Raw genomic sequence first — 17117 nt, forward strand, 5'->3', positions numbered from 1 at the left:
GGTTACACACTCACATTTTTACATAATGGCATATTAGTGACTGTTGAGAACACAAATCTTAATAGAAGAAATGGAAAGTGATGACAGGACCTACCATGGCTAACTAGACAGAAGTTGGGGAAGGGTCTTTGGAGGGAGGTGACATGTGAGAAGAAAACTGATAATTCCTTAGTAATGTTTGTTGAATGTACGAATGATCAGGAAGGAGTTAGTCATGGGGGAAAATGGAGGAAGAACATTCTGGGCAGAGGAAAGAGGCGGGGATTGCTTTTGAATTCTAGCAAGAAGGCAGTGGGGCACAGGAAGTAGAAAGTCAGAGGTGATCAGAGTCCTGCAGATGGGGGAAGGAGTCGGGTTTTATTGTCAGTGCAAAGGGAAACCGATGGCAGAGAAACAGAATCCAATTTACATTTAAAAATATCACTGTGCAATTGATCCCACATCCCACCCATCACAGTGTGATTAAAAAGGCAGAGACTTCCCACAGTGGGTGAGGCTGTGGAACCCCTGGAGACCCCAGACACTGATGGCAGGGGAAGAGATGGGGACAGAGAGTTTGGGAAACAAATTGACTGTGTCCCTAAAGCTGAATATGTGAAGCCCTATGACCCAGCCTCTTCATTCCCAGTTATGTACTGAACAGATCTGTGTTCATACATTCCCCAAAAGTTCTGCACGAGAATGTCTGCAAGAGCTCCAAATGGGAAATGGCCCAAGAACTTGCCAAGCATTCATCAGAAGCAGGAGTTGTGGTATCCTTGTGGCCCAGTATTCTAAGCCACGAGAATGAGCAGGTTTAAACAAGATGATCCTGGTGGCAGGTTGTGCACATGGCCACCTGGGGAACTACACAGCTTCATGTTGAGCAAGAGGGGCCAGTGTGAAGAATTCTGACTTTCGGATTCCATTTATATGCCTTTCAAAATCAGGCACAACTAATCCAAGGTGTTAGAGGTCAGGATGGTCGTTTCCCCTTGGAGAGTCCAGTGGCTGGAAGTGGGTGTGAGGGGCCTGGGATCCTATAGCTGGTTCCATGAGTGTGTTTTGTGGCTTTCTCCACATAGTCCTTCATTCTTGCCTCCACTGGCCGAGTGGGCCTTGATGCTGGGAGTGGAGGGAGGAATGTAGGGGACTGTTCCTCCTGGCTGTCACCTGCTTTTACATTTGTCTCAGGAGTGCTGGGCATGTGGGCATGGCCACAAGGATCCCATGGCTTCGTAACCTATCCAGGTTCTCGTGCTTAGTCCAAGGAGGGCTGCCCCTCAAATGCAGCTTCTCGATGCTCTTCCAAAGCCCACTGCTGTTCCCACGCTCCAGGATGCCTCTCTGGACGGGAACTGGCCTCTCTACCTCCTGAGTCAGAAACGCTGTCTATGCATTTGAGAATTTGAGTCTTGAAACTAAATCTAAGAAATTACAGCGTTTTGACCATTATTTTTATTCATACACCCTATCGCTAATTACTTTTAAAAAATGTTTTTGATTAAGGGGATAAAAATATTATAAGTTAAAAAAAAATAGGCCCGCGGTCCATTAACCCCAGGGAGAGAGAGGGTGGTTTCTAATGTCAGATTTCTCTCTTGGTCCCGCTCCATGGACATATGGAATCGTGTGTGACACATTTTTGCTCTGACCACAGCATTTCATGAATTTTCAGCCACTGAATAATAAAATAAATCATTCCAGACAAAAAGAAGAGGGCGATTTTGAGGGCAAAAGTATTTCCTTGAAAACTTTTATTGAGAAACAAAGGGCCTTGGCCACATCCGCAGGGCTCAGCCCTCATGGAACAAAAATCTCCCGTCCTAGGCACGGAGAGCAGGTCACCGTGTCCCCAACGGATGAGGCGTGGTGGCCGGGCATTGGAGATCTCTGAAGTCTCTGTTTCTGTGTGTCTATAGCTAATAGCTAAGCGATGTTTGTCCACAGGCAAATGTGCGAGAGTGTTCCTCTGGGCCTGAGCGCCTGCCGAGGGGCCTGGCCTCCATTTTATTCTTATCTAATCCAATGGAGACTGTTTATTCTTTCACACATAAAGGAATTCAAGAGCCTAGAGGTAGAGCCAGAAATCTTGAGGTAGGAAACTGATGAAGGGGTTTAAACAAGGAAGGGGACTTTAGACGACAGATGGGTTTATCCCCCACCCTGACTGTCCCTCTGATCCTGGTGGCAGGGGAGAGGGTAGGAGGGGGAGGACGGGATAGGGAGAACGGCCATCTCTCTGCATAGTCTGGCTGAGAGGTGGCTGGATCCCACGCCCTGCAGCCACGCAGAGTGCTGTCCCTGTCCCTGCCTTTCTGCTGACATGTGATACACTTCACTTGTATACCCGACACTCTGACCACTCAGTTATAATTTCTGGCTTAAATATTTATATGGTTTTCTTAAGTGTTTCCTCCCCATTGAGCCCTGAGTGGGAGGAGGAAGATATCACAACTCCTAAAATGTCACCTGGGCCACCATTTCCTGGAGAGAGTGATAGAGTCGTTTGCAGCCTTCCTTCATGTGGGAAGAGCCAGAGGGTGACCATCCAGAGCCCGCTGTCCTCTGCAGTGGACACAGCTAGGTGAAGGCCCGTGAGTGCGACACCCTGCCTGTCGGGCACCCTGGAGTGAGGAGGAGGGTGAGGGAGATGGAGAATCAGGTAGTCCTCCTGTCTCGTGAAGGAGTCGGGCGGTGATGGAGCCAGTGCCAGGCAGCAAAGCCCAGCCACCTTTGCCCGACCTTGTATCTTCATTTTATGGGGGAGACCAAGGCCCAGGACAAGGATGGGAACGACGAAGATCATTGCTGGCTGTGCACACCTGGGACCTCGCCGTGCCTGCGCGGTCCTAGGAGGGCGTGTGTCAGCTCCTTGTGGCTCGTGGCTGCTGGGACAGATGACTCCAAACATGGCTCAAGACACCGTTGTACTTTTGCTTATGGTCCTGGAGGCCAGAGGTGGGAAAGCAGGGAGGACAAGGCCACGCTACCTCCAGGGACCACTGGGGGAGCATTCTGTGCCTCTTCCAGCATCTCCTGGCTCTGGCATTCCTGGGCTTGTATCTGTGACACCCAGCCCTGCCCCAGCCCTCGCCCATCATCTCCTGGGCCTCAAATCGCCCTCTGCCTTTCTCTAAAGGACACTCACTGTTGGAATTAGGGTCCACCCAGGGGATTTCATCTTCAGATCCTTTAGTAATTATATATTCAAAGTCCTTTTCCCAAATACAATCATAGCTTTTTTTGAGGAGAGGCTTTTAACCCACTGCACAGGGATATTATCACCTCCATTTTACCAACGAGCACACTGAGGCTTAGAGGGGCAAAGAGATCTTTCCTAGGCCACACAACTAGTAGTAATAATGGCTAATTCATGGACAGCACTTATATGTCAATTCAATTAATCCTCATAAAAGCTCTCTGAGGGGGCTGGTATTATGCTAGAGAGAAAATGAGGAAACGGTAACAGAGAGGTTGACTCATTTTCCCAAGACCTCACAGCCAGTGGATTCAGAGCTGGGTTGACGCCAGGACTTCAGACCAGAGTCGGTCTGGTCTCATCTATTCTGAGATGAGCCTGCCAACCTGCCTCTTCCCAGCTCCCTTCAGGCTCTTGAATCCCTGTCTGTGTCTTCAGAACACCATTTTCTAGACCACTGACTTGTGTGGTGGGGAGTCACCGGGGTATTCAGGGTCATGGGCCCTGGCATTTTAATTGAATCAAACAAGTGAAACGAAGAGGAAAAGACACTCATGATTATCTTCAGGGAAAACAAAGACCAAATTACCCACATGAACAGAATGACGTAGCATTTGAACAGGGGCCTGGAATTCCTGTAAGATTGCACGAGAGCTGACATTTCAGAAAGCAGGGCCCTTCCCCAGCACCCCTGCACAGATGGTGCTAGAGAGTGAAAGGGGCTAGAGCCGGGAAGAGGAGGCACCGCAGAAGAGGCGAAGGTCCAGTGGGAGTTCATTAGGCAGGGCAGGGAAAGGCATCCAGCAGAGGGAATAGCATGTGCAAAGGTACAGAGACGTGGTGTGCGTAGTGTGTGGGGTCTTAAGGAGGGATCAGGCATCCTGAGAAGGGTGAAGCATTCATGCAAAACTGGGCACAGTTTGCCCTCTGGGGTGTTATGGATTTTAGTTAGAGATAGCGAAGGAGAATTCCACCTGCTTTGGGCTTTGAGTGTAGGAGGTGGATACTTGGGACTTTGTATTGTCACCAGAGGGTGTGGCTGCAGCAGAGGGTGAGGAGGATCACGAGGAGGTAGCCACCTGGAGGGGGACTGGAGGCTCCAGGCTGGGTGCCAGGGAGGTACCCTTGGAGCCTCCCCTGCTGTGGGCAGAGAATCAGGAGGGGTCTGAAAGGAGAGGTTCTGTCTGCCTGGGACAGGTCGTTCTGCCAGGTAACCATCCCACGCAGCATCTGCTGGCCAGGTCCTGGCCCGTGGGCCTGACGGTGGCCTCAGGAGAGCCAGGCCTTCTTTTCAAGTACCCACTGGGAGTTGGGACCAGGTGGCATTGCCCAGTGCTGAGGCCCACAGCCTCCTCTGGTCACTCTCGTTGCCCCCTCGCTGCCCGCTCCCTGCCCTCCACTGTTCCTTTTCCCTGGTTCCTGTGCTCCTGTTTCAGGGTGGAAGGGGCCGTTGGTATTTCTGTTGGTGTTTTCTTGCTGAGCGTCATTTCCCGCCTGTTGAGATAATTGGTCAGGTCCTTTGACATTTCTTTTTTTTTAAGTTAGAATGTTTCCATTTAACTGCCGCTGGCTAAATATATTTTGACCTTGGCTATGGATTGTGACTCTATCCAGTCTGCCAGGCCAAGGGAGCCTCCTGCCAAGACCATCTTTCTCCTTGGTTCCAGACAGACTATCCTTGGCAGATGGAGAAGGGCCCCTCACAGGCTGACCTTGTTTTACAACTCAACTCGGATTTGGGGTTGGCCCAGGTGTGTGGACCCATTGGCCACAAAGGCACTGGGTTGGTCACACACTGCCGGCCTGTGATGTGTTTTCCAAAGTGTTTGGCCCTGATGCCATCTTCCTTTATGAATCCCAGGAGGCAACTTACATAGTTCCTCTGTCCCCTAGGGAGACTTGGACAAGCTTCGAGAGGCCACAGGCGCTGGCTGTTTATCAACTATTGCACCAAGAAGAAAAGCAAAGTCAGTCAAGGCGTTAGCAAGTCTCTGACAGGAGGATTTTTGGAGGACACAGAACGAGTTTATAGACTCTCACTTCCAATTACAGGCAAATAGGGTCCTTTGGATAAAGCCCAGCAGCCTCTGGGTTGGACCCCAGAAGGTCCAACCACATCATACCAGCCAGACCTGCCACGCTCAGCTCAGGGCAGGAAAGGGTCATGGAGGGAAGGGCAGAGTGACCCTTAGCAGAGGGTCTGGGGCCTTCAACTGGTGCCTGTGTGGACTTCCCTGAGTTTGAGGTGAAAACCCCAGAGATGACATGGATTCAGCTTCTCTATTCATTTGCCAGTTCTTTCATTCATTCATTGAATGTTCATTGAGCTTCTACAACATATGTGCAGACCCAGAGGCCAGTTTTGGGAATGTGGAGGAGGGAGAACGGGGCAGATAAAAGCAGCTAGTCAGAGGACAGACGATCAAGTAATTTCAAAGAGGATGAGGGTCTTGAGGAGAATGCATGGGGCACAACGGGCTTTTAATAGGAGAGCTGACCCCAGCCAGGGTGGGAGGCAGGGATGGCCTCCCTGATGTAGGGACTTTTAAACTGGTGGGTGAGGTCTAAACTGAAATTGCCGCAGGTGAAGTCCAGAGGGGTGTCTATCAGGAAGTGGCAATTGCTCTTGCAAAGTCTGAAGCAAGAGAGAGCAGGGCATAGGGTAGTGCAGGACGCTTGCCTGGGGACACCTGTAGGGAGGGCGGCAGCAGAAGATGAGGTCAGAGAGAGAGGTGGGTGCTGGGCCCAGGAGCTGGATGAAGGGTTGGGGACTTTGTTCAAAGGCCCCTGGGAAGCCATGGAGCACTTTAGCAGAAGAACGGCACGCTCAGGTTTGTGCTGTGTAGAGATGGCCCTGGCTGTGGCTCAGGGAAGGATCAGCAGTCCCTTTAGGAGGCTGGACAGGAGACAGATGGCTTGTCCTGGAGACGCAGCAGTGAAAGGGCCGAAGGTATCTGAGAGCTATTTCAGGGCCTCGCTGAGAGGCCTGTTGACGGGTGAGATGGAGGTTAGTCAGGGAGGCGCCTCCATCCAGAGCAGGGCCTGGGGATTGGGGGAGGGACCATGTGGTGGGTTATCTAGGGCAGGCATTTCCAGGCAGGGGACAGAGGTGCAAAAACAGAGAGTGGGGACTTATCCAGGATGTGCGAGCCCGAGAGTCAGAGAGGCTGGTGCTGAGGGAGAAGAGCAGGATGTGTTGGGGGACAAGACAGAGAGGGAAGGCAGAGAGTTGGTGGCCAGGTGGAGGGACCTCGCTGGTCTCTGAGGGTCAGCTCAGTAGCCAGGAAGGCTTAGGAGACTTTTTAAAAGGGAGAATGGCCTATTTCAACTTATATTTGTCTTTTTTTTCCCCCTCTGCCACTCTGTCAACTTACATTTATGTTTTTAAATGATCAAACAGCCCAGTTGATGGTGGTACAGTCCTGTAATCCCAGTGACTCTGGAGGTTGAGGCAGGAGGATGGCAAGTTTGAGGCTAGCCTCAGCAACCTAGTGAGACCCTGTCTCAAAAAAAAAAAAAAAAAAAAAGAGGCTAGGGATGGAATATGGTGAAAAACTGCCTCTGGGTTTAATATCCAGTGCCAAGGCCGGGGGCACAGGGAGGGTAAACAGGTGGCTGTGTGGAGAAGAGATTCAGGAAGTCAAGATGGAAGCAGATGAGAAAAGATGGTGGCTTGGGCTGGACTCTGGTGGTGTGTGCAGGAAAGGTGTCAGTCTCCCCCAGGGTGGGGAAGCCCATGGGAGGAGCAGGATTGTAAGAAATATGGCTAGTGAGCAGTGTAGGGTGGTGTGCAGATCCATGGGCCACAGGAGCTCACCCATCCAGGGAGAGAGTGGATATACAGAAGATCTAGGGACTGAGCCCTGGCGCGCGTTACCATTTAGCAGTTGGGGATAAAAGGAGACAAGAAGGAACTCTGGGGAGGAGGAGCGAGAGTGAGTGGTGTCCCCAAGGTGAGGAAGAGGTCGTACAAGATGGAGGGAGGGCAGCAACGTCATATGCTGCCAACTGATCAACAGGACAGGAAATGCCGATTTGGGGACTCTGATGGCCACTGGTTACCTTTCCAAGCAGAGGCAGGGAGAGGTGGGATTGAGGAGAACCGGCTGGGGTAAGATGCCAGCCAGTAGCTCAGGGGCAGTGTGCAGGCCAAGCAGCAGGCACTGGCTGGCCAGCCAGTCTCTGACCCACAGCCAGGTGGTCCAGGGAGCACACAGAGCTTCACCCTCAGCCAGAGAGGCTGAGGCACAGAAATACAAACCAGAAAGAAAAAGTCCAGAACCCAGAGCGAAAGAGCTAGGTGGGAAGGGAGGCCCCAGCACCGGTGCACTCTACGCTCAGGGCACCAAGACTTGTTCCAGATGTTGCTACGGGGTGGAGGGTCCTTTGTGTACAACGCTAGGTTTGGATAGGGCTGTCCAGGACAGGATGGGAATGGAACCAGAGGTCTTCAGTGCCTACAGTTGAGCAGGACTGTGGTTCTTTACCTTCTCATCTAGGAAACATATAAAATCCGGAGTTCTGGGCCCCAGCTAGCTGAATCCCCATCCATCTATCTTGAAGGGTGCTCGTCCTGGTTCCAGACATCTCCAAACATCTCCCCAGGTGGTGGTGAGGAGCTGGCAGCGGGCAGGGCTGCTGTTCTCAGCTTCAGCTTGTTCTTCAACTGGAGCCTGAGCTGGGGTGGGAGGTGCTTCAAGATAAAGGGGCCGCAGGGCTCTGTCGGCCCTGGCTTCTGGAGGGTAATGTTTCCTGGAATCACTGAAGGAATTTGTTGGCTTTCCCTGGAAGAGCAATTCTCATAGCATTTACTAAAATGAAAACCCAGATTAATTCTGCAGGTTTACAGCTCCCCAGAGGCTGGAGAAAAACATCATTTGGCACCAGAAACCAGCTTTGTTCTGTTTTTATATCCTTCAGTACGAGATCATTTTGCAAACATGAGATACTGAATCGCACATGCTTCTCTGGAATTTTAATGTATGACATCCATAGAATTCAGACAAACATAGTCGTGGCCAATTTCTCACGCTGCCACCTGGGCCAAATGCTTCCAGGGGTCCTCTTGGGTGTCTCAGCCCTCTTGTTCCAGATTGCAAAGGTGTCCTGGGCCAGATGTGCTCTTGTCCATCCAGAATTTCTTCCTTTGAAGAACTCCTTCCATCCCATTGCATGTGTTTTGGATGGGCTGCCAATCACAGGAGTTAACCCCACTTCTTTTCCTAGGGACCTGATTCAAGACTAGGCAGCTGTAGTAGCACCATTCTGGCAATAGTGATTGTCTCAAGAGGCAGGCATGGAATTCAAAACGGGCCTGCCAGCACCTTTTTAAAAGATAAATAGGTGGATCATGGTACAATGAAGATGCAAAGCTAGAGACGGTGAGTTAGAGTTTATCAATTGTCATTGATAATCCTCATGCTGTGTGGATGCAGAAGTTCGAGGAAGGAGACCTAATTGAGACAAGGTAGAGACAGAGGGAAAGGCTGGGGGAGGAGAGACTTCTGGTCATAGGCCTGGCTCCAGGCCCCCAGGCCTTGGTGCCTTCAGTCCTGAGAGGGGTCCGTCCCTGCATCCCTGTAGGGTTAGGCTCTTTGGAGCTGGTTTTCTGTCCTTTGCAACAGAAAGCGTCTCAACTAAGGTTCCCTGTGGACTTCACGAATGGGTGGTCATGTGGGGTATGCACTGGAGGGTGAGGCAGGCATGGTCGAAGAGTTTGTGAGGCAGCTGCCCCTGGGATGTCCAGGTGTCTGTCTCGGGGTCATAGCAGTCAAAGGAGGCTGAGTCCTCAATGTTGCAGTCTGTGGTCAGCCGCCGCCCGCCTGTCACATAGAGCTTGTTCCCCATCACCGTGGCCCCATGGTGCATTTTCCGGTCTTTCATGTCCGCACATTTGGCAAATTTGTTGGTCTGAGGGTCGTAAGCAAGAATCCTCCTCGTGTAACCTGAAAAATCAAATGACGTGAGCAAGCTCAGTGTCACCCGTCTGGCCTGGAAATCAGCGGCTCTGCAATGTGTCTGTCCCTGCTCACAGCGAGGCTGGGACCCTGAACTAATGCGTGGGATGTTGAGGGACCCTTCTGTGGTCCAGCATGTGGCTGAGCTGGGGCTGGCACCCAGTTCTCTCTGACCCTGGGCCCTGCCTCCCATTGTAAGTTATCCATAGACGGGGAGCAGTACCCCCACATCAGCCTCGCTGGCATTTTGTCTCTTATGTGCCCAACCAAGAGTTAACAACCCAAAGAAGCTTTTCTGTGGGAACTCAGACGTAGGTCCCCACAACAGTCCTCTATGGTGGGCACTTTAAGGATCCCCATTTTACTGATGGGGAAACCGAGGCACAGAAAAAATGAAAAGCTTGCCAAGGTATGGTTAGTGGTAGAGCCAGGACCTCTCTGACCCCCAACCAGCTCTGTTAACCAGGACACATTATCGTTATGCAAGCACAGAGAAGTCATACATTGGAGCCAATACTGTTCACAAGGCAATCACTGCTTATCGACTGCGTGTCTGCTTAGTGCTCTGAGCTTCACGTGCTCTGGCAACACCTTGGCGAAATCAGTATTATTTTGTCCCTTGTTTACAAATGAAGACAGGGAGAAACGGCTGCATGAGGAAAGAGCTTGGCCAGGCTGTCCACGCTCTCCTGCGTGGATGGATGTGCTTTTAAAAATACCGTCCTGCAGAACAGCATCTACTAGCGGCCCATTTTTCCATGAGAGGCGCCAAGTTTCTGTCCAGCGCGGTGAGTCTCCGTTCAGACTCACCTCCCACAATGACAATCCGCTGCCCAAGCACCACCGCAGGGGCGCACACGTTCTTGATCATCCTCGTCTCCATTTTGAACCACGTGTTTCTGGAAATGTGATAAACCTGAGGGAGGAGCAAAATCACAGCACTGCATTGAATTTTTTTTTTTTTTTTAAAAAGAAGTAGTAATTAGCAAGGTGAACCAGGCACGAGTTTTTCTATTTCTTTACAGTTTTTAAAGCGTAGCTAGATTACTATCAATAAATGAAATATTGTTAAATGACAGAAGATTAGGATGAGAAGTTGGTCTTTCTGTGACCGCATAAGATCAGTGGCTGTCCTTCTATAGAATGAACTGGGAATTCTGCATGAGGTATGTATTTTGCTGACCTTGCTTGGAACCTTTTTTTTTTTTCTTTTATTGAGAAATGGAGCAACTTGGGTATTTAGAAAACCAGTGACTTTTCCAATCATTTTTATTTCTAGCTCATGTTTAAATTTCTAAATGTTCTGGTGGATTGGAGAGGGTCAGAGAGCCAAGAATAAATTTGGGGCTAAATGAGGAAGGCTTCTGAACAGTTTATGCCTGAAAGGAATTAAGAATCTCAAAAAAAAAGAAGAAGAAGAAGAAGAAGAAGCATGAGAAAGAGAAGACAGACCAGGGAGGAAAGGGCAGGCTCACTTGCTCTGAAATAGTCCCTAGAGCATGTTCTGGTAATGTCCTCAGTTTAAAATTCAACTATAAAATATGGGTTTAGTTCATTACAGGAAAAATTTAGCACAAGAGATATAGGATGGACTCCACAGAAAAGATGGGACAAAAACATTTACTTACAGAGAAAAATGGTACAATATTCTTTGGTGGAAATTCTTTTCATAGAAAATCTAGTTCCTAGATTTTTTTTTTTGATAAAAAATTGACCTTCACAATCATCTTATGTGGTAGATGGTATTATTTCCCCTGTTTTTCAGATTTAGTAGTTGAAGCTCAGAGAGGTTCAATGACCTGCCCAAAGTGAAACAGCTTGAGTGGAAGAGCCGGTCTGGTTGAGCACAAGGAGCTCATGGCTGTGTGGGGCCATGAAAGTGTGGCCTTTCCTGTAGAGGCTTTTGAGTTTGGCATCTCCATGGAGCTCTTCAAGCCTAATATGTCTCTTCAAGTTGGTGAAGCCTGGAGGGACTGGGTGCTAGAGACGTGCAAGCGCAGGGCTGTGTGAAGCCTCTTGGTTGCATCTGAACATACACATTCTTGGAAAGCAGGGTCCTCAGGGAAGAGCAGACATGGTTGCATTTTCTCAAGTAAGTAATTGCCTTCTGGCCTTCTGTTCCCGCTCAGCTTTGGGTATGGTTTTAAAAATAAATTCAACATTTGCTCACAATCCTCTTAATGCCCCAGAAATACTTCGGCAGGGGTAACAAAGGAGGGTCTTTGGCCAGGGAAGCAAGTGAGACTGTCATGGTAAAGGATTTGCCCAATGCCATCCGGAATCGGAGGCAGGAAGAAAGCCAGGTAGAAAGGGGGACCCATGTGCACAGTCTGCATGGTGTAGTTCTAATCTATACCCACTGCCGGGTAGCTCTTGAAACAGGGCAGGACACAGAGGAACCATCCCATAAAGAAAAATGCCAAGGCCATGCCTGGAAATCCAACCTGCTCTACCCAGCACCTTGGAGCACTCGTTTTAAATTATATTCAAGTGAGCAAAGTTTCCATTTCAAAGTTAGCGCTGAATAGATAAGAAAAGCATCCAAATGAATACTTTGACCCCTTTCCCTCATCCGTGGCTATACCACAACAGGATCGCTCACGCGTTTAGAATTTTTGGCTCTGCAGGGATCTTGTTTGATCGTACTATGCATTTCTCGATAGGCTAGCTGAAAGCTTTTTTGAGCAGTGCGTTTTATTCTTAGGAGGTCGATGACAATTTTGCAACGTGAAATCATCGGCATATTTGTTGTTTCTATTTTGAAAAATAGAGAGGAAGGAGGGGTGTTCGCTTTACAGAGAAGCACTTTGTCAGATCTACTTTGTGTGATCAGAGTTTGGAATGGAGCCTAATATGTCTCTCCCGGCTCAAGTAAATGAGAGGAACTGGGGACAGTCATTCTGGGAAGACTAAGAATCTGATGGTGAAGATGAACATGGGCTAGAGAGTAAAGGCAAGTGGAAAAAAAATCTCCATCATTCTCTCTTGCTGGGACTTGATGAAGAACCTCCTGACTAGACTCCCCTGCCCACTCCCAGCCCTTCTCTACGGGGCATCCAGAGGAACTTCTGCAGATGAAAATCTGATGACCGCACTCACGGGCATGGATCTCTTTCATGATGTCCCTGTCCTTGGACTGAGGCTGCAATCCCAATTTCTAGACAAGACCTAGAAAACCCTGCCAGACCAGCCGCATCTCCACAAACGCCCATCCCTTAAGAATGTTCCAGAATTTTGATAGGAGGGACTCAGGGGCAGCAGTCTGGGTGGAGGGAGTTGCTGGGTGGCTTGGGAAGGGGCTGATGGGGATGGTGTGGGGACTCATACGTGTCCCTTGGTGCCGTCCCTTCTCCTCCTTGCTCTGCTTGGCAAGGACACTGTCACCATTGTCAGGCTTTTGGTTCCTCGGGGCAGTGGGCTGTGCACTCTGGGCTGCAGGGCCTTTGTAGGAGTGTTCCGGTCCCCGGGGTCACTCCTGCCTCTCAGTACTACTCAGTATTGCTCTGACTTCTTCTTCAGCTGGCAGAGGGCCCCGCCCCGCCTATGCCAGACCCTTCTGTTTCGTGCTTTCTTAGCACCAACCCTGCCCTTCTCCCTGCTGATTCTCCATCACCCGCCATCTCTCTTCTGCTTCTTTGCTCAGGTCAGCTTACGTGGGCCTCACAGGATTCCCTCCTAAGCTCCCCTGAAGCCTTCTCTGATTCCCTCCAGAAGGTTTTAGGACACCCCTATGTTAAAGTCCCCCTGTATTCAGCTTCTCAATTGCAATTGTCTTGCAAGCTCCTTGAGGATTAGGTGGAGTTCACTGTCCACTCTGATGTCCCCAGGACTTCACAGTGGCTAGGGCTCAATATACCACTTAAAATGAATGAACTGCAATTCATTGGGTCTTTAAACCTAAAGACAAACATGTTATTCAAGTTCTTCATATAGTAGATAAATGCAGAGATTACTAGAAACTTGCACAAAGTTGGAAAACCCTTAATATTCTAGCCTCTGGTAATCCTGCTTCTCAGAGAGCTTATTAGTGAAATCAATATCTCCTTTCATTTAAGGCAGGGGTTCTCCAAACTAGATGCACCTGAGAACCTCCTTGAGGCTTATAAACCACACTGTCAGTATCGGACAATGTGAGATTTTGATTTAGTTGGTCTGGGGTAGATGTGGACCAAGTCTTGGGCATCTTCTTTTAAGGCCTTACTGATATGGGGTAGAAGCATCTGCTAAAGTCCTATAGGGCTTCACTATCTGACATACTCAATATTTCTAGCTTGAATTTCTAGATATGCTTTTTTTCTCAAATGAAGACACAATTTTTGTGGATAAGGATTGTATTTGTTATTAGTCTTATATTGAAAAAAATTCAAAAATTGAAAAACTTCTTGCTGAAAATTGTCCTTCTTCCCTATATACCTGTCTTGTTCTCTCTCTTCCTCTTCTTTCCCCACAAAAGACAAGTGTGTGTGTGTGTGTGTGTGTGTATGTGTGTGGATACAGGCATGCATGTATCCATGTGTGCTTGTGCACACATATGTATGTATGTGTCAGGATTGCACACATGTTTATATGTGTATACAGCACATCTTTTGGCATGCATGTGCATACCTGTATATGTATGTATGTTCACATGGGCATGTGTGCACATATGTATGCCTGTGTGTGCATGCAGGTATGCTGGGCACGCACATGTGTATATGCAAACACACTCATGCACTTACATGATGGGAAGAACCAGCCATTTACCTGGATAAGGCGCACAGGGTTCTGCATGATGTCCTCTCCCCCAAAGAGGTAGAGCCTTTGGTCCTTCGCAGCAACGGCAGGGTGGAGAACTCCCACGGGCATGGTGGCCATACTCTCCCAGACATTGCAGATGCTGTCGTACCTCTCCATGGAGCTCAGGAGCTCCTGCCCTTCTCCGAGGCCCCCGATGGAGAAGATGAAGTTCTTGTGGGCAATGCTTCTGTGGGAGTAGCGGGCCACCAGCATGGGCTCCCCGAGCCTCCACTGGTTGAGTTTCAGGGAGAAGACATAGACATTGTGACTGACCAGACTCTTCCCCCCGCTGACAGTCATGCCCCCGAGCATGTAGATGCTGCGGTGCAAGGTGACAGCCGAGGCCTTGTAGAGCCGGGTGGGGAGCTTGGCAAGGCTCTGCCATTGGCCGGTCTGTGAGCTGTAGAGCAGGACCTCCCTGGTGGTCTGCTGGTTGTCCTTCCTTCCACCCAGGAGGATGAGGAAGTCTTGGTAAGAGCTCCTTGGAGGGACATGCCACAGGGGTTTGCAGTCTGGGGCACTGGAGCCATACAGAGAAAACATCTGCCTCCTGGCCATCTCCAGGATGGTCTGGCAGGCCGGCGAAGACTGGAGGAGGGCATCGTTGGCGATGAAGTGGTGGAAGAAGGCCGGGTGGACGTACTGAAGCCTCACCTGCTGGAACAGTTCCTGCATGTATCGCTTCCGGGCCTGGAGGTCATGCTTGACCCAAGCCATGAGGGCCTCGAACACCTTCTCCTCCTCCCCGCAGAGCCCGTCATCTCCGAGGTAGTCTCTCAACTCCAAGGCGCACAGCTCCTTCAGGTCAGCGGAGGTGGCCACCTCCGGGAAACACGCCAGGGCCACCTCCCTGGCTTTCTCCTTGAGGGTCTGGCAACTTAAGATTTCCGAGAGTCTGATCATGCCCAGGCAGTTGCTGGGGGCCAGCTGGCTCTGCAGGTAGGAGGAGCAGGCCTCGAACAGCCTGGGGTACTGCAGCAGAGAGGCCGCCTCCATCAGGGCGAGGACATTGTCGGCCGCGATGCGCACCTCCCCGGTGTACACGTAGGCCACGATCCAGTCCAGCACCGGGGAGTCGATGCCCTTCAGCTGGACTCTGGCCTCACTGCTCTCTCGGAAGTTGCTGCAGAACATGGCCCTAAAGTAGGGGCTGCTGGAGGCCAGCACATTGCGGTGGCAGGGGACCTCCCAGGCACCAGCACAGATGCTCACATCCGTCAGGATCCTGTGTTGTCTTAAGCCATTGAGCTGCCTCAGTAAGTCCGAGGAGAAGTTGTGGTCTTTGAAGAGCAGCTCGTCTGGCGACTCGTCATCCATCCTACAGAGAGGGTGGCAAGGGTCAAGTCGGCCTCAGCAGCCTGTACTGCAGGCTCTGGCTGGTGTGCACCTGTGTCCCTCACCAAGGGGTTTGTGGGTGTGGCCAAGATTGCCACCCGGTGAAGACCAGAAAGGGAGGCCACCCTCACCCCAGACCCCAAAGCTGACACATCTCTTTTGGGTCAAGTTTATTCTCAAAGGTAATAGGCAAACAGCATCTTTAGCTAACCTGAGGGGTAAAGATAAAATGTTTTTGCAAGTCACTAGATTGCCCGGGCTGAAACACGAGCCTGGAGCACAGTTAACGATCCATGCATTTGACCAGCAGAAGTGTGAGCCTTTCCCCAGATTCTCAGTGTATTTGTCATTTAGTAAACTCATCTAAACATCTCTGTCTGGGTGTTAGTCTTTTTCCAGGCATGACATTCTGGGGGTGCGGAATTACGGTAACTAGACAGAGATGGGGATGAAAATGGGCCCTTGTGAGATTTAAATCTTTAGCTCTCTATCTATCCATAGTTAGAACACACGACTGTACAGAGTCTTGGGGTTTTACTTTAAGGATGGAATCAGTAGAAAGTAGAGAAAAAGCAGCTCCCTGGTCTATTGGGTGACCCATCAGTCCACCTGCAGAGAAGTAAGCAGTAGGGATATTTACCTTGTTTTGCTGCAGTGACACCCACCGATGCCTGGTCTGTCTTGTCCCCCCAGAAAGTTTCCACCTCTTGCTCCGAGTGAAACCGTAAACCCCAGGCCTTTCCTTCAGTTGGCAAGCGATTTGTCCTGGGAGAGTTCTGGATTGTTTATGCTGAAGGCACTTTCACAGTTTTCTAGAGCTTTGTGCAAGGGCCGCTGGGCAGGGAGACCGTGTATACATTCCAGGGCTAAGAATAGCTGCATATGTACTTTCCACTGTTATGACATGTGACTTTCCAGTTGCCTTTTGCAGCCACCCGAGGGCCTGCAGGGCCAGCGCATGCCCACATGCCTTGTTTCCTTGGCAAGTGTTTATATGGGCATAAATAGACCCGGAGGAACAGTTTCTCTTAGTAAGCCTTCGCTGCCCATTTGGAACTGCCCCCGAGTCCCTTGTCCTAAGAGTGCCTGTGAATTCTAGATGTTTGTAAACAGGTTGTTGTAACCTGCCAAGACTCACTGAAGTAGTTCTGGGACACGGTCAAGGTGATGGTTGGTCACAAGGGAAGCCGGAGCACGGACTCCTGGATGCTGTTGGTTGGGTCTTGATTTCCCACCACCCACTTGGCAGGATCATGGAGAGGTTGAGTTCCTCCCCCAGGGTCTAAGTTGGCAGAATTGGTGATAGCATGACAGAGTGGTGTGTGTGTGTGTGTGTGTGTTTAATATTTGTTGAGTACCCTGGACTTTCCAGACTTGTGAAAGCCCCGAGCTTGGTTGGGCCTCCTTTCTTGGGGAGCCTCTGTTTGGGGTGGCCACATCCTCCCCATCAGGTTTCCTTTCCTGACTTCCTTCCCCCTCTTTTTTTTTCTAATTGGGCAGATTTGAACTAGAGGCAGGAGGCCTTTTGCTTCAGGGAGGGAGAGAGAAGGAGAGGAAGAGGAGGAAGAGAAGAGAAGGAGGAAAATGAAAATGAGAATGGGTAGAAGGCAGCCTCCAATTATGTGAATCAGGACCACGATGGAGGACTTTAGAGCCACAGGGGAAGAGTAAAGGGGGACGGAGGTCCTTGCTCCCCAGGGTGGTCCACAATTGTTCAAGCCATGAGTGGCAGGGGACTCACTTTCTTTTCTTCTCAATTCTTGCTCAGGCTATTGCAATTCTTGCTCCAAGTATCTCTCCCTCTCTCTCTCTCTGCCTTGTCAACATCAGAGTAACCCCTGAGAAGGCAGCTCAGAAATTTGGTAGAC

At 50.1% G+C, this 17117-nt stretch overlaps 1 protein-coding gene across 1 annotated transcript; it reads right to left on the reverse strand.

The window, feature by feature from the left end:
- Positions 1-4983: 4983 nt before the first annotated feature.
- Positions 4984-16125, reverse strand: Klhl38 (kelch like family member 38). The gene is made up of 4 exons (XM_076836246.2): positions 15890-16125; positions 13882-15232; positions 9949-10054; positions 4984-9126 (listed from the first exon to the last, which is right to left on the reverse strand). The coding sequence occupies exons 2-4, from the start codon at positions 15229-15231 to the stop codon at positions 8837-8839; spliced, it is 1746 nt and encodes a 581-aa protein (XP_076692361.2). The 5' UTR covers position 15232; positions 15890-16125; the 3' UTR covers positions 4984-8836.
- Positions 16126-17117: the final 992 nt, after the last annotated feature.

The sequence above is a fragment of the Callospermophilus lateralis genome, chromosome 16 (assembly GCF_048772815.1).
Source record: "Callospermophilus lateralis isolate mCalLat2 chromosome 16, mCalLat2.hap1, whole genome shotgun sequence".
NCBI classification, from domain to species: Eukaryota; Metazoa; Chordata; class Mammalia; order Rodentia; family Sciuridae; genus Callospermophilus; species Callospermophilus lateralis.